The 26,084-nt window shown below is 38.8% G+C and overlaps 1 protein-coding gene and 1 non-coding gene across 3 annotated transcripts in view; both read left to right on the forward strand.

The window, feature by feature from the left end:
- The window catches only part of Map3k15 (mitogen-activated protein kinase kinase kinase 15), a 136,587-nt gene that overhangs the window by 37,464 nt on the left and 73,039 nt on the right, over positions 1-26,084 (forward strand). For both annotated transcript variants that reach the window (XM_074063413.1, XM_074063412.1), the window contains exons 4-6: positions 12,229-12,422; positions 15,421-15,589; positions 17,808-17,914. In XM_074063413.1, the coding sequence (XP_073919514.1) occupies positions 12,229-12,422; positions 15,421-15,589; positions 17,808-17,914 (470 nt within the window). The remainder of the gene's footprint in view (positions 1-12,228; positions 12,423-15,420; positions 15,590-17,807; positions 17,915-26,084) is intronic.
- Positions 23,825-23,952, forward strand: LOC141420174 (small nucleolar RNA SNORA40). The gene has a single exon (XR_012444847.1). It is a non-coding gene; the product is annotated as a small nucleolar RNA SNORA40 (small nucleolar RNA).

Consider the following 26,084-nt stretch of genomic DNA (forward strand, 5'->3'; position numbering starts at 1 on the left):
ACACTGTTGGTGGGAATGTAAACTAGTACAACCACTCTGGGAAAAAAATTTGGAGGCTACTCAAAAAGCTAAACATTGATCTACCATTTGATCCAGCAATCCCACTCTTGGGGATATACCCAAAAGACTGTGACACAGGTTACTCCAGAGGCACCTGCACACCCATGTTTATTGCGGCACTATTCACAATAGCCAAGTTATGGAAACAGCCAAGATGCCCCACCACTGACGAATGGATTAAGAAAATGTGGTATCTATACACAATGGAATTCTATGCAGCCATGAACAAGAACGAAATGTTATCATTCGCTGGTAAATGGATAGAATTGGAGAACATCATTCTGAGTGAGGTTAGCCTGGCCAAAAGACCAAAAATCGTATGTTCTCCCTCATATGTGGACATTAGATCAAGGGCAAACACAACAAGGGGATTGGACTATGAGCACATGATAAAAGCTTTAGCACACAAGGGAGGGGTGAGGATAGATAAGACACCTAAAAAACTAGCTAGCATTTGTTGCCCTTAACGCAGAGAAACTAAAGCAGATACCTTAAAGCAACTGAGGCCAATAGGAAAAGGGGAACAGGTACTAGAGAAAAGGTTAGATCAAAAAGAATTAACCTAGAAGGGAACACAGAAGCACAGGAAATCAATGTATAGCTATCCTTATCTCAACCAGCAAAAACCCTTGTTCCTTCCTATTATTGATTATACTCTCTCTTCAACAAAATTAGAAATAAGGGCAAAATAGTTTCTGCTGGGTATTGGGGTGGGGAGAGGGAGGGTGCGGAGTGGGTGGTAAGGGAGGGGGTGGGGGCAGGGGGGAGAAATGAACCAAGCCTTGTATGCACATATGAATAATAAAAGAAAAAAAAAAAAAGAAATGGTCTGTAAACTGAAGAGAACACCCACAGAGTGGGAGAAAATATTTGCCAGCTACACATCAGACAAAGGACTGATAACCAGAATATATAGGGAACTTAAAAAACTAAATTCTCCCAAAACTAATGAACCAATAAAGAAATGGGCAAGTGAACTAAACAGAACTTTCTCAAAAGAAGAAATTCGAATGGCCAAAAAACACATGAAAAAATGCTCACCATCTCTAGCAATAAAGGAAATGCAAATTAAAACCACACTGATTCTACCTCACCCCTGTTAGAATAGCCATCGTTAGCAACACCACGAACAATAGGTGTTGGCGAGGATGCGGGGGAAAAAGGAACCCTCTTACACTGTTGGTGGGAATGTAAACTAGTACAACCACTCTGGGAAAAAAATTTGGAGGCTACTCAAAAAGCTAAACATTGATCTACCATTTGATCCAGCAATCCCACTCTTGGGGATATACCCAAAAGAATGTGACACAGGTTACTCCAGAGGCACCTGCACACCCATGTTTATTGCGGCACTATTCACAATAGCCAAGTTATGGAAACAGTCAAGATGCCCCACTACTGACGAATGGATTAAGAAAATGTGGTATCTATACACAATGGAATTCTATGCAGCCATGAAGAAGAACGAAATGTTATCATTCGCTGGTAAATGGATGGAATTGGAGAACATCATTCTGAGTGAGGTTAGCCTGGCTCAAAAGACCAAAAATCGTATGTTCTCCCTCACATGTGGACATTAGATCAAGGGCAAACACAACAATGGGATTGGACTTTGAGCACATGATAAAAGCTAGAGCACACAAGGAAGGGGTGAGGATAGGTAAGAGACCTAAAAAAATTAGCTAGCATTTGTTGCCCTTAACGCAGAGAAAGTAAAGCAGATACCTTAAAAGCAACTGAGGCCAATAGGAAAAGGGGACCAGGAACTAGAGAAAAGGTGAGATCAAAAAGAATTAACCTAGAAGGTAACACCCACGCACAGGAAATTAATGTGAATCAACTCCCTGTATAGCTATCCTTATCTCAACCAACAAAAACCCTTGTTCCTTCCTATTATTGCTTATACTCTCTCTACAACAAAATTAGAAATAAGGGCAAAATAGTTTCTGCTGGGTATTGAGGGGGTGGGGGGGGAGAGGGAGGGGACAGAGTGGGTGGTAAGGGAGGGGGTGGGGGCAGGGGGGAGAAATGACCCAAGCCTTGTATGTACATATGAATAATAAAAGAAAAAAAATATGCTTAAATACATACAAAGTGTTACAGGAAGACCAAGCATATTGGCAAAGAGTTATCAAACTATTTTTAAAAGTTGTACTACTTCACGAATATCTTAAATAATAAGATTAAACAGCAGTTCTAAAAAGTTATAATTTTGGAGTAGTGATGGGCATAAAAGTTATTTTGAGATGTCCACAGAAACTGTATTGGGATACAAAAAAGTCTATGATTTCCATTAGTCACAAAGTCTCTGGTCTTGCTAATGCTGCTAGGATATGTTACCTACATTCCTAATTGAAAGAAGTGTTATGTTTCAATTGAAGATGCATGATAACAAAGACAGAATTTTTTTCAAGGTCACAGACCCCCAAAAATTAGTGGACAACAAGTTCAGAACTCTTAGTCTAGCTTGGAACTAACTGCAAATAGCTAGTATTTGTCGGCTGCTCACTATGTGTAAAGCACTTCACAAAAACGACCATATTTAAGTCTGTACCACCTGTCAAAGTTGATACTATTATTGTCCCCATTCTAAAAATGAGCAAACTGAATTTTAGATAGATGAGTACATTTTTTCAGGGTCATCCATGTAGGTTGAGGTGGAGCTGGGACTCAGTTCTTGGCCATTTGAATTCTTCGCCACATTGATGTGCTCAAGTTGAGGTGAGACTGATGTCCTGTTTCAGTATTAATAAGATATTTCTTGATCACCTGTGTTCATGAATGGGAAAAAAATTACCCAGTGCAGCTGAGAGGGTGATGAAACTGGCATGCCCTCATGTTCATCTTTTATTGATGACTTGGCTATACACATCAAGAGCCTTAAACTTGTTCTTGTAATTTCACTTCTTTGAAGATATCTTTAGGAAAAGACCATAATAAAAAGATACCATATGCAGAGATGTTCGTCTCAAAGTGATACTTTTAAATTTTCAAGGGAAACAAAATACAGTAAAAAGAGGATGGGTAGGTACATATATTTATTAGGCACTGCATTAGGCAGGCATTAAATAGAATGACATTTAAGACATGTAATTAAACTTTTGTAATGAGTGCTTATGAAAAACACCTGTTATTTAATCCTACTGATTACATCGGACAATTTGGTAGATTGTAGATGGTAGTAGTTCTGGAAAATTCCAATTGCTATGTTAAGAACTAAAAATTTAGAGGACAGATTTCTCTCCTTCCTACTTCCAGAGTGTCAGAGACCAATGACTTTTACTCTTCCCCCTGACCTCACTTTCTGTATCAGAATCATCCTTTTGGAAATATTTGGAGAGTGTTTAGAATAAGAGTTTACATATTAATGTGGCCATAAAATTGGTTCTAATGTCTCTGTATGGAGGAAACTAAGCTGCCTGTGTTAAATTTGTTTTAATGAGCTGGATTCTTGAGATGTTCCCATTTATAAATGTAACAATTAGAAATAACTGATCCTAGTTCACTATTGAACATGTGTTATGCTAATCATTGTTTTTCTTTTTAATTTCTGTCTCTCCACCAACAAAAGTCTGAATGTTTTAGATCATTTGAAGATGTTTGTGCCTATTCTTCCTCTTTGTAAGAACAAAAGTACTGCACTCAAAAGCCTGTGCTTTCATTTGGAGTCTGTGAATTGCTTTGTAAAATGCAGTCATTAGTCCCAATTTCTTTCTGTCAGATTTCTTAAAGTTTTATACAGTTTCTGAAAGATTTTGTCAAAGGAATTATTTTTACCTTTCCAAGTCAACAGATTCCTGTTTTCTCCTTAGTCCTGTTTATTAAACTCACTCAGCTGGTCTCAGAGTTCATGCGTTTCCTCTCTTCCTCCTCATTTTTCTCTAACTGTAGCTAACCATTTACTCCTCTCCTGACTGCAGGGAAGCCTTCATCTGTCTCCACTGCTACTGCTCTGTCTTGAAAAGAACTTGTCACCGCACATATCATACTTGTCAAAATCCTGTTTTTCTTACCTTGTTATTCAGGGTTTAGGCAGGACTAGGGTAAAGCTTACTCTTGTGCTATTTGGGAAGACCAGGTTTGCTAAAGCAAAAATGTTTGTTTTCGGAACAATTATAAGACATAACAATTCAATACAAATAGGTTAGATTCTTACGCCTTCAATTTATCTACCTGATACAGAGGTTTGGGATTATTTATCTGTAATGTTTATAAATACTTTTGTTTTAAGTGTGTGTGTGTGTGTGTGTGTGTGTGTGTGTGTGTGTGTGTGTGAGGCGGGGAGGGAGAGAGGAGTGGGAAGTGTTATATTTATCTTTTTATTTACCATTTCTGGTTCTTTGAAATTTTTCCTGTGGATTCAAGTAATCATTTGGTATTACATCCTTATTCCTTGTTACCACCTGTATCCTTTTTGTTTTATTGTCAAATAGATTACATTTGACACATTTGATAATATACATGATTTTCAGGATTTGATTTTTAGATCAAAAGAAAAGGTGAAGAAATTTGCAATAATCATACCATCTTTTGTAATTGCCTACACACCTTCCTTTCATTCTTTGTTTTTATCTTATGAATTTAAATTACTGTCTGGTGTCACTTGCTTTGAGACTGAAGAACTTCCTTCAAGCATTTTTATAAGATAGTTCTGCTAGCATAAACCTGTCTCCATTTTTGTTTATGTGAAAAAGTATTTTATCCACCTTCATTTAAAAAAAATTTATTATTTATAATTTTTATTATGTTTTTAAATTTTATTCATATGTGCATACAATGTTTGGGTCATTTCTCCCCCATTCCCCCTGCCCCCTCTCTTACCCCCCCCAACCCCTCGCTACCTGGAAGAAACTATTTTGCCCTTATCTTTAATTTTGTTGAAGAGAGAGTATAAGCAATAATAGGAAGGAACAAGGGCTTTTGCTGGTTGAGATAAGGATAGCTATACAGGGAGTTGACATGCATTGATTTCCTGTGCATGTGTGTTACCTTCTAAGTTAATTCTTCTCGAACTAACCTTTTCTCTAGTTCCTGGTCCCCTTCTCCTATTGTCCTCAGTTGCTTTAAAATATTTGCATTAGTTTCTCTGCATTGAGGGCAACAAATGCTAGCTAGTTTTTTAGGTGTCTTACCTATCCTCATACCTCCCTTGTGTGCTCTCGCTTTATCATGTGCTCACAGTCCAATCCCCTTATTATGTTTGCCCTTGATCTAATGTCCACATATGAGGAAGAACATACGATTTTTGGTCTATTGGGCCAGGCCATCCTCACTCAGAATAATGTTCTCCAGTTCCATCCATTTACTGCGAATGATAACATTTCATTCTTCTTCGTGGCTGCGTAAAATTCCATTGTGTATAAATACCACATTTTCTTAATCCATTCGTCAGTGGTGGGGCATCTTGGCTGTTTCCATAACTTGGCTATTGTGAATGGTGCTGCAATAAACATGGGTGTGCAGGTGCCTCTGGAGTAACCTGTGTCACATTCTTTTGAGTATATCCCCAAGAGTGGTATTGCTGGATCATATGGTAGATCTATGTTTAGATTTTTAAGTAGCCTCCAAATTTTTTTCCAGAGTGGTTGTACTAGTTTACATTCCCACCAGTAGTGTAAGAGGGTTCCTTTTTTTCCCCCGCATCCTTGCCAACACCTGTTGTTAGTGGTGTTGCTAGTGATGGCTATTCTAACAAGGGTGAGGTGGAATCTTAGTGTGGTTTTAATTTGCATTTCCTTTATGGCTAGGGATGGTGAGCATTTTCTCATATGTTTTTTGGCCATTTGAATTTCTTCTTTTGAGAAAGTTCTGTTTAGTTCACTTGCCCATTTCTTTATTGGTTCATTAATTTTGGGAGAATTTAGTTTTTTGAGTTCTCTATATATTCTGGTTATCAGTCCTTTGTCTGATGTGTAGCTGGGAAATATTTTCTCCCATTCTGTGGGTGTTCTCTTCAGTTTAGAGACCATTTCTTTTGTTGAGCAGAAGTTTTTTAGTTTTATGAAGTCCCATTTATCTGTGCTATCTCTTAGTTGCTGAGCTACTGGGGTTCCATTGAGAAAGTTCTTGCCTATACCTATTAGTTCCAAAGTATTTCCTACTCTTTCCTGTACTGACTTTAGAGTTTGGGGTCTGATATTAAGATCCTTGATCCATTTTGAGTTAATATTGGTATAGGGTGATATACATGGATCTAGTTTCAGTTTTTTGCAGACTGTTAACCAGTTTTCCCAGCAGTTTTTTGTTGAAGAGGCTGTCTTTTCTCCATCGTATATTTTTAATACCTTTGTCAAAGATAAGTTGGTTATAGTTGTGTGGCTTCATATCTGGGTCCTCTATTCTGTTCCACTGGTCTTCATGTCTGTTTTTGTGCCAGTACCATGCTGTTTTTATTGCTATTGCTTTGTAATATAGTTTGAAGTTGGGTATTGTAATACCTCCATCGTTGTTTTTTTTACTGAGTATTGCCTTGGCTATTCGTGGCCTCTTGTGTTTCCATATAAATTTAATGGTAGATTTTTCAATCTCATTGGGATTTTGATGGGAATTGCTTTAAACATGTAGATTACTTTTGGGAGTACAGACATTTTTACTATGTTGATTCTACCAATCCATGAGCATGGGAGATCTCTCCACTTTCTATAGTCTTCCTCAATCTCTTTCTTCAGAAGTTTATAGTTTTCCTTGTAGAGATTGTTCACATCCTTTGTTAAGTTTACACCTAGGTATTTGATTTTTTTGAGGCTATTGTAAATGGAATTGTTTTCATATATTCTTTCTCAGTTTGTTCATTATTAATGTATAGAAATGCTAATGATTTTTCTATGTTGATTTTATATCCTGCTACCTTGCTATAGCTGTTGATGGTATCTAGGAGCTTCTGAGTAGAGTTTTTTGGGTCTTTAAGGTATAGGATCATATCGTCTGAAAATAGGGCTATTTTGACAGTTTCTTTACCTATTTATATTCCTTTTATTCCTTCTTCTTGTCTAATTGCTCTGGCTAGGAATTCCAGTACTATGTTGAATAGGAGTGGAGATAGTGGGCATCCTTGTCTGGTTCCTGATTTTAGAGGGAATGGTTTCAGGTTTGTCATATATAGGTTTTATAATGTTGAGATACTTTCCTTCTATTCCTAGTTTTCTTAGAGCCTTTATCATGAAATGTCCACCTTCATTTTTTGAAAGATAGTTTTGGTGGGTAGAGATTTCTGGTTGACTTTTTTTTTCAGTTCTGGGGATGGAATCCATGGCCTTGTGCATGGTAGTCAAGAGGTCTTCCACTGAACTACATACATCCCCAGTCTCCTTGGTTATTTTGAGACAAGGTAGCCATGTAGCTCAGGTGGGCCTCAAAATGGAAATCCTCCTGGCTCAGCCTCCTGAATGTTGGTATTAGACTTCCATACTCAGCACACTTGGTTGACTTTTTTCCAGCACTTTGAATATGTCATCCTATGATGGTCATTGTTTCTGATGAAAAGTAGATGTTACTCTTATTGAAGTTCCTTTGTATATGACAAGACATTTTTTCTTGTTGCTTTCAGTATTTTCTCTTTGTCTTTTAGAATTTTGACTATGATATGTCTGAGTGTGGACCTCTTTGTCTTTGTTCTGCTTGAAGTTCATTTAGCTTCTTAGATATGTAGAGTTAATATTTTTCATAAAATTTTGGAAGTTTTCAACAATTATTTTTTGAGCATTTTTCTCTTTTCTCTACTTCTGGGACTCCTATTATGTGTTTTATATATTGATGTATTTAATGGTGTCCCACACTTCCTTAAGGCTCTGTTCATTTGCTTCATTATTTTTTCTCTGTTCTTCAGGTTACATAATCTCTATTGATCTATCTTTAGGTTTGCTGATTCTTTTTTCTGCCATTCAAATATATTGATCTCCTTCAGTGACATTTTCATTTTGGTTATTGTACTTGTCAACTCCAGAATTCTCATTTGGTTCTTTTTTTCTGATAATTTTACTTTATTGATGTTCTCTGAGACATTGTCATCATGCCTTCCTGTAATTCTTTAGTTCTTTGAACATATTTGAATATTTGTAATAGCTGCTTTCAAGTTTTTGCTAAGCTCAACTGTTACTGTTGCCTCCTGTTTTTCTGTATATGGATTCCCCTCTTATTTCTTTGTATATTTTGTATTTTTTGCTGAAAACTGAACATTTTAGGTAGTATATTGTTGCAGCTCTGAATATTGATCTCTTTCCCATTTCTGGGGCATGTTGTTTGTATTGTTCACTTATTTATTTGCTTTGTGACTTGGTCGTATTAGTTCAGTGAACTCTTGTGTCTCTGCAGTGGCCAGCCTCTGATATGACTCTTTAAGGGCCTTGCCTCAGGTATGTGCACAGTTACTATGACCCCTCTATCCTCACTCAGGGATGACAGTGGTTATAGCCAGGCTCTCTTTGACTGTTTTTCCTTTTGATCTCCTTGTTAAGTTTCTGACAAATTTTTCTGTATTGATATTGTACCCAGTTTTTAGTCTTCCTTGTTAGCTGATTGGTCTGCCATGCTTTGGTTCTTTTTTTTTTTTTTCGATGATTTCCTGAGATATAAGTTGTTCCATGGTCTGATATAATTACAGTCAGGCTCCTTTGTGGTAGTGGTCTTTTAAGTCCAGTCCTTGAGCCTTGCTCTGACCTCAGGAAACTACTTTTAGCTTTCTTTTCTCTAGCTCTCCCTGAAAAATGTATAACTGGTCTGCCTCTCATTTATTGCCATCATGGAGCTGCCCACCTTCTCTCAACTGCTTGCTACTAAAATCTCCATTTAAAAAAAATAGTGCCATAGACATGCTGTGTTCCACAGAAAATCAGCTCCCTTAGTGAGAGCCATAGAACTGTCTATTCTTACAGCCTGCATCTCCTCCAGGGACCACTTTGGACCACTGCTCTGGAGCTGCAGTGGAGACAATGCTTCTCTTAGGGTGATACTGTTCTGTGAGTGGGGCACCAAAGAGAAGTGGCAGCCCCTGGTCTTTTCAGTTTGCCTTTTTTGGTATGGAACCTTCACCCTATGAGTGAGCAGTGGCAACAGCAATCAGAGCCCAGTGTTCTTGGCCTGTCTTTGTCTATGGTAGAGTTTCTGCCCTAAGTAAGACTGGGAGGAGAAGAGAAGTGTTGGTCCTTTTTTTTTTTTTTTTTGGCAGTACTGGGGTTTGAACTCAGGGCCTACACCTTGAGTCACTCCACTAGCCCTTTTTTGTGATTTTTTTTTTGAGATAGGGTCTTGTTAACTATTTGCCCAAGCTGGCTTTGAACCACAATTCTCCTGATCTCTGCCTCCTGAGTGACTAGGATTACAGGCATGAGCCACTGGCACCCAGCCTCTTGGTCCTTTTTGACCACACTTGTCTGGAATAGAGCCTCTACAACACATGAGAATGGTGGTGGCCTGGTTTTCCCAAAGAGCAAATGTCAATGGGGGGGGGGGAGGCAAAGGGAGTGCCCGTCTTGTTGGACCCACCCAGAGTAGAACTGTCACTTGGAGATGGGCACAGAGGAAGAGCAGGTTAGGGCTTAAATGCCATAGAATTTCACCATTCTTACAAAGATTTATTAAATTTTCTTGAATATACTTTTTCTCTAGTTGTTATATGTCCTTATGATAATTTATGAAGACTTTAACTGTTTTTACCCATCATGTTAATTTTCTGGGAATAAGATCTGAGGAGCTCCTCACACCTCCAATCCAGCTCTAACTTTTTGAAAATTAGCTATAATTCTTCAAAGATATTTTGCCTTCTAGATATCACCAATCCACACAACCATTTCCTTTCTCTTGTTCTGAAATAGGAAGGTTTTTACATAGACTCAACCAATTTCAAACACAAGAAAAAACATTTTAACTTCTGAATGTTTAAATGGCATTTTATTTAATTTAATTTAGCAACATAGCTTTCCTGACGTGGATAAGGGAGAATTTGTCTCTAACATACCAAAATCCTAGCTTGCTAGGCAATTTGAGTCTCTTTGAGAAATTCAAAGTGTTACAGGGAGGAGTAGGGTGTTTGTTCCTCTGATGCAGGCAATTCCTAGTGATTATATAGAAGTAGATGTGCCACTTTCCCCAGTTATCATCTATAAACCCAAATTTTTGCCCCTTTTATTTATAACACTGGCATTTGTGTTTTGAGGGCTTTAATGCCAATAGTTGGTATGCACAGGGATGTTATCCAGATGCAGTTTTGCAGGAGGGTAAAACTATTTTCGTAGATAATTGAAAATCAGGAAATAGTCTAAGAAAAATGTTGACCCGTTACCTGTTTTTGTATGGGATGTGAGCTAAGAGGGTTTTTTTTTAAATATTTAAGTGATTAGCAATATGAAAAGAAGATAACTTTAGGACACATAAAAATATGAAATTCAAATTTGTGTCATGTATACATTTTTTATTGGCACACGGCCACACTCATGTGATTGCATGTAGTCTCTGCTATACCAGCAGAGTAGAGTAGCTGCAAGACACTGTGAGGTCTGCAAAGCCAAAAATATTGACCATTAGGCCTTTTAGAAAAAGTTAGCTCACCTGGTCTAAAATATGTTTTAGTGGGGCAGCAGTGGTAATTCCTCTTAATGAAATATTTTAGGGTTCAAAATGTTTCATAGGCTACAGATGCCTAACAAGATACAAAATATAGAGTTTGGGGATAATTATTTATATTTTAAGATAGAAATAAGAATACAACCTATCTTTGTGTAAGCAGATCTTACTCAAAAGGAAAATGTCTTTCAAATGTATTTCATATATGCATTTGAAACTAGTTTTTCCATGTCGTAAATTTTCCCAAGTTTTATTTATTCTGGTATCTTGACATTCTGACAATTTTCTCTGCAATTCATGAATTTCTTTTTAATTTAGGTGACTTATCCCTAATTTGATGTCTCATTTTTAGAGAAAGCATACTTTGTGAGGTTTTGTCTGCAGTATATAAAACCTTCTGGATACCTCCACTGGTTCTGTTTTTTAAAAAATGGAACAATTCAGATGAATTACTTCTGGTGTCATAGTCTTTAAAACAAAGTGGATGAATAGGAGTTTAAAAATCTGAAATTTTTCTTCTACAAAATTAGAGAACAGGAAGGTGGAACAGGTTCTGCAGCGGGTAGAGGGGGAAAGGGGTAGGAGGATGAATACGGTGCAAATAATGTGTACATGTGTATATAAATGCAAAAATGACACCTGTTGAAACTGTTCCAGGAATTAAGGGGAGGGAAGATGAAGGAGACCGGTAGAGGGGTTGAATTCAAGTATGATATATTTGATATATTGTAAGAATCTTTGTAAATGCCACAATGTACCCCCACCCAGAATAACAATAAAGGTAAAAAAATAATAAAAGCACAGGGAAAAAAATAAAAGTCTGAAATTTTAATCTAGTTGGTTTTTATAACCAAAAGATCGGTTATAAGAATTCCACATAAAGAATATATTTTTAGCCTCCAAATGTGCTAAAACTTGAGTGTTTAGGGAATGTCCTTTAAAGGTAATGTTTATGTTTTACAGAGGATCATGATTCATAGTCAAACAACAATTATTCCTTAGATCAAAGGTAGTTTTACCTGAATATTACTTAAGGATGCAAAAATAATTTCAATACATATATTTTTTTCCCAAAAAATCTCTGAGAGGGCTAGGAATGTAGCTCATTGGTAGAATGCTTGCCTAGCATGGACAAGGCCCTGGGTTCCATCACCAGCACTGCAAAAAAATATTTATGCATCCTACAAAACAATTTCTACTCAAAAAAGATCACCTGTATTAAATTATCAAATAATATTCCTTATTTCTGAAAGAAAAACATTATGATACATTACAGTCCTTGGTTATCAAGGGGTTCACATTCCCTGTGGTTTGGGGGGCATGTAATGAATTGATGTGATTTCTGAGACTTAAAGTTCTAACATTTTTGCCAATTAAGTTCAGAGGCATATGCAGGTCAGTTCAGTATTTGAAACCAATTTTTTGACATTTATGTGGTAGAGTTTTTGAAATTGAGTGGTTTCCTGTTTTGTGCCTAAGAGATTCATAGTAATATTGCACAAGGTGTTGTTGATGCTCAGGCATCTTCTTCCCTGTCCTGCCAGGTCCCACCTGCCAAAAGTTACAGCCATATCAGTTACTTTCTGGAATGTTTTTGTTTCTTATTTCCAGGCATCCAGCGGAAATTATTATTTCATCCCCTACGTTGTGACACCGTGCGCTGATTATTTTTGCTGCGAGAGTGATGCCCAAAGGCGAGCTTCAGAGTATATGCAGCCCAACTGGGATACCATCCTGGGCCCACTATGCATGCCCCTGGTGGACAGATTCATTAGCCTCCTTAAGGACATCCACGTGACTTCATGGTAATTTCCATCAGCCACCAACAACCCTGGGAGTTTTCCAGAAATTTCCCTTCACTTTCAGGGATGACCAGGATGCCCAGAGAATGGGAAACATTGGCCAATAATTTAAAAAATCATCCTGGAATCCATTATTGTCCCTTTAGTGTCTCACTAAATTGAGACACTGAGGTGAAGCCAAAAGAGAATAGAAATAGAGTTAGGGGTCAGAATTGGGCTTGTGTCTGTCTCTGATTCCTTGTGTGACCTTAATGTATAACTCCTCTTCTCTGTGGCTGTTTTCTCCTCTAGAAAATAAGTTAAGTCAGTGATTGTTTAAAATGATATCTTTCAACTCAGATTCTGTGTTTTAAGATCATTTCTGACCATGACTTTACACTGTCTCAGTTAAGTTCTTGTGCTATGAGAGCTTGCATGCGTCGAGTCAAGCTGCAGCCATCCTGACCTCAGGATGTCCTGTGACATGTTCTCTTTAGATTTACATCAGAGGTTGTATGAAATGCTCACAGGTGGACAATTTTGAATGGAGATCCTGACTTAGATGATTCCTAGCCAGACGGCCTTAGAAAAGTCACTTCCCCTCTTTGAGCCTCAGTGCTTAAGAAACTGTACCTTCAATGTTCTTATTCTGAAAGTTGAAGGCAGAAAAATTATTCTTCTTAACCAAGGGATCCAGTTGTTTGCTTGCAGCCAACTTAAAGGATTTATTCCTGTAAGTTGTGTCACAAGAAGGATTTGTCCTTCCAAAACAAATGAAAATCCGAAGGACTGGCAAAGCTGACTTGAAATGTCAAGGACCTCATGTCATGCTTTGGCTCAAATCATGGCACCCTGAACTGTGGAGGGTTACTATTGAAGTACTGGCATGAGTTTCATACTTGCTAACAGTCTGCTCTCCTTTTCTATTCTGCCACCTCTTCTCTGGATGCAGACTTTCTTCTAAGACTTTAGTGGGAAAGAAGACAGGAAACCTAGACATGTGTGACCACATACAAGCCAATGCAGAAAGCAAACAGGGAAATTTTTATGGCACATTCCTGGAAAATGTTACTCAGTCACACCTCACTAACTATTGTTTTATTGCAAAACCAAACATTTTAGTGAAGTTTTTGGATAAAGCTCTCCTGATACCATATTTTCAGGTCTGACAAGGGGTAGGTAGCTTGAATCTCCCAGACAAATCATGCAAGAATGGTGTTCAAGTTTGCTTCTCATTCAGTGCATCTGTGTATTGGGAGGAAAACAACTTTTTTGATTTGGTTTAATTTCCAGGGGCTTAAATTACCTATTAGTGGATTCCACGCCATGAATGGCAGGGTAAATTGTATCTATATTTGAAAACATTTACCTCAGGGATGGCAAGTAAGCTTTTAGCCCAAGTGCTAACTGGCAGATTTATAAAAGTCTATCTTGAGTCCTGTGCTGAAAATTGTTTTGAAGCCATTTCCAAGTTCACATTGATTTGCATCTTCCCTGGTTACCAGGGGCAGAAATGACTACATTTTTATTACATATCTGATGTTCCCAACCCATAATCACGACAGTGTTTTATTTACTTAAAGATTTGTTTATTATATTTCTTTACTTATTAAAATATTTTTTCAGAATTACCCTTGAAAACAAGACTAAAATATAACTTTTTATTCATCAGGCTGCACTAAAAACACTTTAATAGCTTTGATGCCTTTAGAGCCTGCCAAATGGGCAATGGCTGCCACCCAACTTAATGACTCATTCAATTAATGACAGAATTTTAAAAACTAACAGAGATGGCTAATTTGCTCATCATTGAGGGTAATAGCTATTAACAAATAAGGAAATAAAAATGAAAATAATTCACTTGGATATTTTTATATCAGAACTCTTTCTGTGGGATGTCATTTCATTCTTTAAATGTTAATTGAGGTCTTACAATAAGCATTGAATCAGGCTATATGCTGTATGCACATTTATGTGGCATAGTTTTATAATTATTCAGAGAAAGCACCATTTGTTCTTATTCTATCTCATGTGTTGTTTCTCTTTCTCAAGAGACAATTATTTAATTTAGCTTACTCTTCCTTAATGAGCAGCTTAAAATTTTACTCTCTACAGTTAGATCATTTCAGCCTCTTGATGGGTTGGTAGTATTACTGCTTGGTAATGCCCAGTCTCTACTTAAAATTACTCACAATAGACAAGATACTTAAATCAGTCTATAGTTGTTGTAAGTCAGCCTCTGTACAACCAAATAAGGTCATTTTTCAATGTTTAAACCAACTACCAGCTACTAGTGTTGGCTCCATGAGACGCTATGGTAACATTCCAGAGTGGATTTAAACTGTTTTAAATGTTTTTACATATCCTCGTTACTATCTAGATGCCCACATGAAGGAAATTTTATATTAGTAAAACACTTTGGCAGCTGAATATGATGAGCATGAAGGGGTGAAAGGTAAGGTTTTCTGTAAGTCTTCTGGCATGGTTTTTGTGCATGCCATTTTGGATTGCTCAGGGACACAACACCAGTTTCCAACTCTCCTTTAACTGGGGACACCTTTGTGATTACTAAAGGGGGACAGAGATGAGAGTAATTTTAAAATGAATTTGCCTGTTTCATAGCTTTTGGAGCTTTTTTGATTTTGTGATTTTGTGATTATCTGTTATTACTGTGGAAAATATTCAAGTAATGTACCTTCTTGTCTTTGATATGCTTAAAAATGCTAAAAAAAGAGTGGGTTGGATAGAATGTCCTGCATATCATTTGAATACTTCAGCTCTGAAAATATTTTTAAGGTTGTAATGAACTGATTTTTATTTGTTATCATTTACTGGTCCATCTCTGCAACATGTGAACAAATTGAAGTGTCTCACATTTGCTGGTGCAAGGAGGCTTGGGTCTAGCCAAGATCTCTGTGTGTTAGTCTAAGTCATGTCAATGAGAACCATGTTTGTTTGAGCACAAAGAAGATTCCCAGAGGCATGTAGATATGACTGAAGGTTTTTGTGGTTTTCTTTCCAGTACTTATTACAAAGAAACCTTGTTAAATGACATCCGGAAAGCCAGAGAGAAATACCAGGGTGATGAACTGGCGAAGGAGCTGGCTCGGATCAAACTTCGCATGGATAACATCGAGGTTCTAACCTCAGACATCATTATTAACTTACTCCTTTCCTACCGTGACATCCAGGTATGAAATGTGCCCACCTGAACCTGGCATATACTGAATATTTCCTTGGCTTGAGGAACTCCTTACATGAAGTACTCAGTACTCTTACACTAGGTGTATGGTAGATAGCTTTGGTATATAAATAGGTATGTGGCCTGGTCATAGGCTATCCAGTTTATCTCTTCAATAAGAGTTTTAGGGAATATTTTGTCATATTTGGACTAGTATGACCACTCCAATAAATCACATGTATAGGACTGTTTAGAATAAGTAACTAAGAATTTAATCAATTTATATATACTTTATGCTAGGCATTGTTCCAAGCCTTTTGCAAATCCTAATTCATTTAGTCCTCTTAACATCCGTATAGTGCAGTTTTATTCTGATTATCCCCATTTTACCAATGAGAAAAATGAGGCACAGAAAAATTAAGAAATTTGCTGGAAGTCATAGAGCAGTTGGTGAGGTCAGGATTCAGACTGAGGCCGACTAGCTCTGTTGTGCTTGTTCTTATTTCCTCTGCTACTTCTCTTAGGGCCTTTTCACTTCCTTCTTTGTTTACCACCACTCATCAGGACACAGGAGGAGTAGCAGAGGCATGTCCAGGACCCAGGGAATGCAGATGCTTATTCTAAGACAAGCATTAGAAGCTACTGGAAAGTTCTTAAGATAGGGCTTGTGGAATGTAATACCATGTAGGAATTTGAGAATTTTTCCTCCAAGTTTAATGCCAGTGAGCCATTTCTAAGGATATCTGGCCTCTCCTCTGGAGGCACAAAGCATAATAATGTACCTTATAGAATCCTCCAAAGCCACTTTGAAGGTTGTTGACCACAGTTATTGAAATCTAAATGGAGGAGGCATCCATTTATGACCCAGACAGGGTCATCCACTAAGGAATTCATGCCCCTAATGACAAACAAATACAGCTAACTTATATTAATAGCAGGTAGTATTAGGGATTATGATAATTATTACATCATGCCCCACGTGGCAAGAGCATGGGGTTGAGCTTTCTTGAAGTCTTTCTTTCCTGGAGCTGCTGGCTTCCTCTTGTTCTTTCCTTCATGTATCCCTTCATTTCTTTATTTTATTTGGTAGTACTGGTGTTTGAACTCAAGGCCTAATGCTTGCTAGCATGAGTTTACTTGAGTCACCTTCAGCCCTTTTTGCTTTAGTTTTTTTTTTCAGATAGTGTCCTGGCCTTGGACTGTGATCCTTCTATCTGCACCTCCCAAGTAGCTGAAATTATTGGTGTGAGCCATGGCATCAAGCCCCTTTGTTTCTTAACCTTCCATTGGTGAGCCCCTTAAGTTCAAAGGGGAGCTGGGAAGTTCCTAGGATAAATTGACTTCTCTTTTTGGGGGGCAGCAGCATCAAGGTCCAGAGCCACAAGGTAGGCATGGGATTTTAGTAGGAAGCCTTCCTCTGCTGACTGTGGCTGGCAGCTAGTTGGCCAATACCAATGATTCTAAGCCTGGCTGAAAGGGTAACTGGTGGCACAGCTAAGAGGGAACCCAGTCAAGATACACATTATAGCAGTTTTCCATGGGTAATTATGCAGCATTTAGAGCAGTAGTTCTCAGCCTGGGATTATTTGGCAGCATCTGGAGACATTTCAGTTGTCAAAACTGAGGGTATATGTTGGGGTGCTGCTGGCTTCTAGTGAATTGAGACCATGGGTGCTACTACCTATCCTATGGTGCACAGGGCAGCATTCTACAAGGGAGAATGTTCTGGGCCCTGAAACGTGAATAGTGCTCAGGTTGGAAAGTCCTGGTTTAGATTAATTCAATTGATTCTGGCAAAATAGGAAAGACTAGGATGGTTTCTTCATTTACGTGGGAAATAGACTTTAAGTTTTCTTGTGTGCATATATCCAGCTCATTTTAATACAGAGCTCTGCTGCTTATATTAACCCTCTTATTCTCCAAACACAGTGTCTTTTCCTGACTGCTGACCTCATTTGCTTTCTTTTGTTGCCTTTGTATTTAATTTTCCCTTGATTCTTTGGGCCCTCCAATAGCAAGAATTCCTTCTCTGTTCTCCTTTCTCACATCTGTTTTGTTTTCTAATTTTATTTTCTGTTCTAGTAAAGTCTACAACTAATTTCACTAAATACTCTCTGTAAGGAAAGGCTTGTTTTTCAATTTGGAGGCTGTCTCACATGTGTAACTATTCAGAAAAATCTGTAAAGGGCTGTGTTTCCTCTCCTTACCCTGGGACTTCTTGCCAACAGGACTATGATGCAATGGTGAAGCTGGTAGAAACACTGGAGATGCTGCCTACATGTGATTTGGCTGATCAGCATAATATTAAATTCCACTATGCATTTGCACTGAATAGGTAAGAATAATTATGTATAGGGTTTTGAAACATGCCATCTGTTGAATTCTGCTTCTTTTTTTTGCTCAACATTCATCAACTATGAGCAGGTCATATGCTGAATGCCAAGGTTATAAAGGTGAGCAAGACACAGTCTTTGTCTCTGGGATTTTGTCTTTAGAACATACATTCTAGCTGTAAGATCAGACCCATAAATACATCCTGATAGTTCAGGGTGATAAATGGTTTAATGAAAGTTTGTCTAAAATGATAGGGAAATATAGTAGAAGGAGGAAGTCTTTCTGTTTGGGGGTTTTAGAGAAGCTTCTCTGGTGTTTTCTTAGTAAGAAATTCTTAGTAAGAATTTACTAAATTCTTAGTAGTTCTTACTAAGAATTGCATAATGGATGGGAGAAGGTGGTAAAATGACATTCTTCTTGACCAGAGTGTGAGCATAAAATTCTTTGTGTGCAAGGTACATTCAGGAAACATCCAGTGCACCCAACACACAGGATGCAGGTGAAATAGAGGCAGGCAAAGAGGCTAAGCATGGAAGATTGGGATCATGTCTTAAAAGGACTTTGCATACATGAATAAGGAGTTGTTAGTATTTTGTAGATTGTAGGGGACTAGTTCAAGCAGCAAGATCATTTTATCATTTTATGATAGAGAAAGAGGGTGTTTATGTACTAGTAAAATCTGAACACGGGATTTCAAAGTATTGAGTTAAGTAGTATGTGTGAAACTTGGAAATTCCTGCCTAGAGACTACAAGCCTCAAAAGCTTAAGTGGTAGAGATATTATTAGTTAAGATGCTATGACAAAGAGCCTACAAATGCAGTGATTTTAATAAGATTAAAAATTCCCTTTTGCCTAGCAGGCTAGAGGTGAGTGGACAAGGCTAGTGACACAGCACTGCTCCAAAAATTGTTTTGGGACTTAGCATCTAATAATTTACAGCTTTTACATCCCCTAAGAGTGTTGGCCTCATCTTCATAGTTGAACCTAGGTCACTGATGTTCTGTTCTAGCCTATGGAGCTGGATTGGGGGTGGGAGAGGAAGCCCAGGGCAAGCAATTTCCTTTAAAGCAAGTTATAGCTTCTACCCCATTTCATTGATGAGAACTCAGTTACATGACTCCATCTGGTTACAAGGGAAGCTGAGAAATATAGTCTCTCCCTGGGTGGCCATGTGCCCATCCAGACTTGACTAGTATGGATTTGGGAGATAATTAGGAGTCTGCCCCATCAACCTCACAAAACCCTAGGTGCATAAATGTCTTAGTTTACTGTTTTCCTTCCTCCAACATATAAGAAGAGGAGCAGCATTAGGTGAGTATCATGAGAACCAGACACATTCCCTCTTGTCCCCTACTTGAGCTGGGAATTAGTTGTGTTGAATCATACATCAAAGTACTCTAGGAAGACAGCCAAACTTGACTTGAGAGGCAGAGGATTGTTGTACCTCCTCCTCACCCTTCTATGGCTGAGGGAACCAATAAAGTGAGGTTGAGAGTGAATGGAGTTAGAGGACTCCTACAGCTGATTTCCCCGTTTCAGAAGCTCTGCTTTGCTTCAGCAGCTGGATTAGGCTACCGGTTTGTTGACCTGCCTCTGGCAGCATCTGCAGAACAGCTGCAATAAAGGAGCTCATGGCTTTGGGAATCTTGTAACACTTATAAAGACACATCAAGGTAAAACTTGCAGACAGTGAAGTGCATAGATCTTAAGAATATAATTTGATAAGTTTGATAAATGAACATACATATGCAAACATCAACTCCATCAAAACAGAAGACATTTTCATCACTCCAGAAGTCCCTTGTGCCACTTTGTAGGCAGCCCTTACCACTCCATAGGGAACCACTGTTGCATCCTCTGTCTTCATAGATTGGTTTTGCTTGTCCTTGAACTTAGATAAGTGGAATCACACATTATGCCCTCTTTTATGTCTGGCTCCTTGCATTCAATGTCATGTTCATGAGATTCACATATGCTGCTGTGTGTATCAGTAGATCACTCTTATTGCTATGGAGTATTATGTTATATGGATATGCCACAATTTACCCATTCATTTTACTCATGATAGACCTGATTATTTCCAGTTTGGACATACTAAGAACCATACTTTTATGAACATTTTTGTACATATATTTACACATTTCTGTTGGACATATCACATGTGCATAGAGTAGACACTAGCAACAATCATGAGATTTTGATTCATTTGGGGGATGAGGCTTTATGGTCTCTATGAAGATGTGTCTACTCTCTCCCCAGTGGCCTTTAAACTCAGCATCCCAAGGTGGGGAGCATCTTCAAGAATGAAGGCAAGTCTTCGTTAAGTGTGAAAAAGGAAAGTCTTGTAACTCTGTTCCTCTAGCATAGTAGGCCCCATTTTTTGTTATATTTGATTAATTTTTTTTCAGTGTTGCAGATCAAATCAAGGGCTTCATACATGCTAGGCAAACACTTTGTCACTGAGCCACATCCACAGCCCTTGATTCTTGATTTATAATGAGCAAATTCATTATCACTTGTGAGGTTCTTAGGAGAATGCCTGCTACACTAAGTGCTATAAATAATCAGAATAAAAACCCACAGCCATGTAAGTTGTTCATCATCATGTCTTTTTCCCAGAAAGAGTAGAGGTAACTGTTGTCAAACAGATAATAAAACAATTAATTAGCATTTTCTCAAAAGAATATAACAGTAAAACAGGGCTTGACATGGAAAAATGGTATTTAAGAGGAATGGATGTGGCAGGATGAGGTGACCCTGAGACAAGTACATTTCCAATTTGGAAGCAGAATGGGCAGGATTATATGACAAAGAGTCATCTTTCCCTTTACCTTCTAGTCTGATTGTCACCTGTTAGATAGTGGCCCTATCTTGTAGGCCAGGCAGGGTCCTCAATGCTAAGAACCCCTTTTTCCCCAACAAACGAGCAGTTTTCTATAGAATTGCTTCATTTATGCATGCAATCTAATCTTGAATTTCACATAAATATGCTTTAGGCTCAACTTGACTGGCCAGTTGTCAGCATTGTTTCAGTAGGATTTGGTATTGTGTGCAGTTTTGAGGATGTTTGTGGTGCTACTTTGTACCTGTAAGGGGAAAGTAGTGATGGACAAAAATGAGTTTTCCTGTATTATAGTTGACCTTTAAACCTTAGGAAGTGGAATAAATCATGGCCATAAATTAGCTACTAAAGGTTGGCAAGGAATGAACGCCATAACGTTTGACCCTCAGAGGACAAGGGCTCCCTATCAGTGGGAAAGCTGGTTTGAGCCAGCCACCTTTTTCCTGGTATCTTCCACTTCACTGCATTCAGAAGCCCATTCAGATGACTTCAAGTTTCCACTGAGCAGTTTAACTGCTGGCCTCTCAATGGCATAGGTTCCTTTATGGGCATTTTTAATTTGCTGTTGCTTTTATAGAGGAGACTTTATTACATACACTAATGCAGGCAGAATATTCTAACCAGGGATCCAGCCGGTGGTCAGAAAGATGATTCTGTTCGTCAGTGTTTCATTGCTGTGATTTTTACCTGAGAGAAACAATTTAAAAGAGAGGATTTATTTTGGTTCATGGTTCCAGAGGTTTTAGTCCATAGTCTTTGGCTCTGTTGCTTCTGGGCCTGTGTGTAGTTAGGCAGGGATGCATGTGGTAGAGCAAAGCAGCTCATTTCATGGCAGACAGGAGGCAAAGAGAGAGGAAAAGGCAGGAAACAAGATACATCTTCCCATGGCATGTCTCTAGTGATCTATTTCTTCCAATGAGGTTTCACCTCTTACTTTTTTACCAGCTCCCAATAATATGCTATCATATTCTGAATCCATCAAGGCGTTGATTAGGTCAGAGCCCTCTGGATCCAATCACTTCCCCAAAGCCCATCAATTGGCAACCAAGTTCCTAATGCATGTGCCTGAGGAGGACATTTCATATTTAAACTATAACACTCTGCCCTTGGCCCCCAAAAGGCTCATGTCCATCTCATAATGTAAAATGTCTTCAGTCCATCTCCAAGAGTCCCCATAGTCTTAACAGTTCCAGCATTGCTTAAAAGTCTAAGGTCAAAGTCTCTTTTGAGACTCAAGGCAAACTCTTAACTAAGTCCCCTTCCCCCCATAAAATTCAAAAAGCAAATTATATACTTCCAACATACAGAGGCACAGAGAAGCATTTCCATTCCAAAAGGGAGAAATTGGGGTTATAGAAAGGAGGAATGGGAACAAACCAATACTGAAACCCATCAGGCAGACATTAAATTTTGTAGATTCATGTCTGGCATCCATCGCATATGGTGTCATGATGTGAGCTCCGATGGGCTTAGACAGCACTTGTGGCCTCACTGGTTTTAGCACACATGATCTTGTTAATTGGGAGATCATGTAGGCTTACTGCCTACAGCTTTCATTGGCAGACATTCAACACTTTTGACATCTCTAACTTTCTGGGGTCTCCATTGTGTCTTCAGCTTCACTTTCACAGCTTCATGCATTGCCCTCTCAGTGGATACCTGCAGGGATCTTAACCCCACACATATTGTTTGGCTTCCCAGGGCTTCCTTTGAAATCTGGGCGGAAGTGTCCATGACCCTGTAACTCTTGCATTCTTTTTCCTGCAAAACCAGCATCATGTGGCAGACACCAAGATCTGCCACAGTGTCTGGGCCCCCTTAGATCTCGGCTGCATTGGCCTCTGAGTTCCTGAATGAATGAATGCAAGGAAACACTTCCCTATAGGGCCCTTTGCCTCTTAAAGCAAAGTTTTTCAAATGAGTTAACCTTTATACTCTTGAGCCCACCAGTGGGTGTGGTCTGACCAATTCCTGAGATGCCTTCAAGCAATCTTTTTTTTTTTAGTGGTGGTATCAGAGTTTGAACTCAGAACCTTGTGCTTGCCAAGCAAGTACTCTAACACTTGAGCCATGCCACTAGACCTTTTTGCTTTACATATTTTATGAGTAGAGTATCATATTTGTGCCCAAGATGGCCTGAAGCATGATCTTCCTATTTATGCTTCCTTATGTACCTGGGATAACAGCAGGCACATGCCACCACATCCAGCTTTTATTGATTGAGATGGGAATCTTACAAACTTTTTGTTCAGGCTAGCCTCATCCTTCCAATCTCTGCCTCCAAGTAGCTAGGATTATAGACTTGAGCTACTACACCTTGTCTCCTCAATGCATCTTTCTGATTTTCTTGATGCAGAGTACTTGGCTTCTCTTTAATGGTCCCAGTCTCTTCAGCAGTCATACTTTCCATGGCTCCAACTTTGCCCACTTTTCTAGGAATACTGCAAGTTTTTCCAACCTTTCTACTCTTTTTTTTTCTTTCTCATAATTCTCACTGTAAACTTGGCTAAAAGCAGCCAACAAAATAAATGCCAGAGCCTGAACACTAGGATTCCTTGAAATTTCCTCTGCAAGTTAATTAATCCCTCACCTTAAAATTCAGCTTCCTACAGAGTTTCAGGATGTGGACAAAATGTTCTTTGCCATGATATAACATGAATGGCCTCTAGTCCAGTTCTCAATAGTGTCTTCCTTCCCATCTGAAACCTCATGAGCACAGTCTTTACTGTCCACATTCCTATCAGCATTCTGAGCTCCAGCCAGAATTGCCCACTAAGCTCTGCTTTCAGCATTCTAGCTTCTCTAACCCTTAACTCTAAATTTTTCCAAACTCTTCCCACAACCACTTCCAGAGGCTCAGACTACAATCCAACTCCTGGCAACAATATCTGTATTGGTCAGGGTTCTTTAAAGAGACAACACCAGTAGAATATATACATACCTAATTAAAAAAGGTATATTTTAGATTGGCTTATATAATTGGAGGCTGGATAGTCCAGCAGTGGCCATCAGCACACTGGAGAGCCAGAGAACCCGGTACCTGCTCAGTCCAAGAAACTGGAAGCTATAGCACTTGTATGTGTTTTTGTTTAACTTGTGGACAAAAACTGGAGGACAAGTGCAAATAATAAATCCTCTTTTGCAACCCAGAACTCATTGTTCAGTATGAATTTTGATACATATCAGAAGGAATATGATACCAAAAGAAAAAAAAGCTGGAAGCTTCAGAACAATGAGGACCAGTGATACAGCTCTAGTTTGAGACTAAAGGCCTAGAAGCTCCCTGGAGAGTCCAAGTTGAAAAGCTGAAAAAGCTGGAGTCTGCTGTCCAAGGGCAATAGCAGCAGAAATAGACCCATTCACTTAGGAAAGATGGAGCTCACACACACTGGCTGGTGGCTTCTTTTTCCACTTTTATTCCATCTGGGCCCTCAGCTAATTGGCTGGTGCTGCCCATATTCAGGGCAGATCTTTTCCCCTCAGTTGCTGTATCACATGTCAGTTGTCTCTGTAAATACCCTCATAGATACACCAGAAGTGTGCTTTACTCATTCCCTAGGCATCTCTCCATCCATTCAAGTTGACAATCAAGATTAACTATCACAATGATCCAGAAGAAGAAGATCAGAATCAAAGTCTTAGGTTTAAAACAAATCAAAATTTGCCTGTTGCAAAAAGGGCATGTATTCATATTCTACTTCCTGCATCTTTGGATCAAGACCACCAATGTGGGCAGAACTTACCTCACTGAATTACTCAGCACCTGGAGGGATAACTGAATGGAGGGCACAGTCATTGGAATGTGTCAGTCATCAAATAGGGATACAAGCAGGGTGTGGTGGCTCACGCCTCTAATCCTAGCTACTCAGGAGGCAGAGATCAGAAGAATTGTGGTTTGAAGCCAGCCTGGGCAAATAGTTCATGAGACCCTATCTTGAAAAACAAAAAATCCCAAAAAAAAGGGTTGGTGGAGTGGCTCAAGGTAGGCCCTGAGATCAAACCCAGTACTGTAAAAAAAAGAAAAGAAAAGGGAGAGGGGATGTGATAGAGGAAGATGCTCTGTGGACCCTGAATATTGAGGGAGCAGGAATAACAGATGAAAGTAACTGAATCCAGCACCCACCAGAGGGGCTCCATGCTTGTTCCAGAACCTTCAGACCCTATAACCTTAGCTTCTGGGTTCCCCAGTAGGGTCATTGCTTGGGTAAGGGGACACTTTTCCTAGAAACACAATGTGAGCTTGTCACCTCTATAATAGTCATCAGCATCCTCTTCTCTCTTCTGTTTATATTCAGTGGTTTACCATCTTTTTTCTATGGTTATATAAATAGCCATTCCATATTACATGTTTGTATCAAGTAGAAAAATGATGCCATCTTCCTATTATTATAGTGTATTGTCTCTAGGTACTAAAAGCATATTGCAAAAGGAGGACATGTATTTATTTGCGCTTTCCTGCCAGTGAAGAGAACTGAAAAATCTGTTAACTTAGAATCATGTAGTGCAAACTCTTTATTTTAGAGAGGATGAGGAAAGAAGTAAAAGTAGGGACCCAAAATAGAACAGCTGGCCGGTTAGAGACCTGGGACCAGAACACCCTAATTTTAGCACAGTATGCTACATGTGCCAGGACCACCAAAACAAGCCATGGGCTTCCACTGGAAATTATCTGACCGTTTCTTTATATATCCTGGTTTGGCATAAGCAATGAGAGTACTCAACAATAGCTGGATATTGAAGCTGCTTTGATGGCCCATAGTTTTGGTTTGGTTCTTTTTTGTGTGTGATTTTTTCCCCCCCTAAGACAGGGTCTCACAAACTCCTTACCCAGGGCTGGCTTCTAACCATGATCCTCCTGATCGCTGCCTCCTGAGTAGCTTAGTATTAGAGATGTGAGCCACCAGTGCCTGGATTGATTTGGTTCTTGTGATAAAAGCACACAACATAAAATTTGCTATCTTAACTGTCTTTAAGCTTGTGGTTCTGTATCTATCATGCAGTTCTTTCTTCCCCCCTCTCAAGTCCCTAGTAACCACTGTTCTTTCTGTCTCTGTGAATTTGACTACTTTAGCTACCTCATATAAGTGGCATAATATAGTATTTGTCTTTTGTGCCTGCCTTATTTGACTTAGCACAATGCCCACAAGATTCATCCATGTTGTAGTATACATCAGAATTTTCTTTCTTTTAAAGCCTGAATAATATTCCATTGTGTGCATAGATCATATTTTGTCTATATAATCATACATCAATGGACATTTAGTTTGCTTTTCCCTCTTGGCGATTGTGAATAGTGCTGCTATGAACATGGGTGTGCAAATATCTCTT

Source organism: Castor canadensis, chromosome X (genome assembly GCF_047511655.1).
Source record: "Castor canadensis chromosome X, mCasCan1.hap1v2, whole genome shotgun sequence".
NCBI lineage: Eukaryota > Metazoa > Chordata > Mammalia > Rodentia > Castoridae > Castor > Castor canadensis.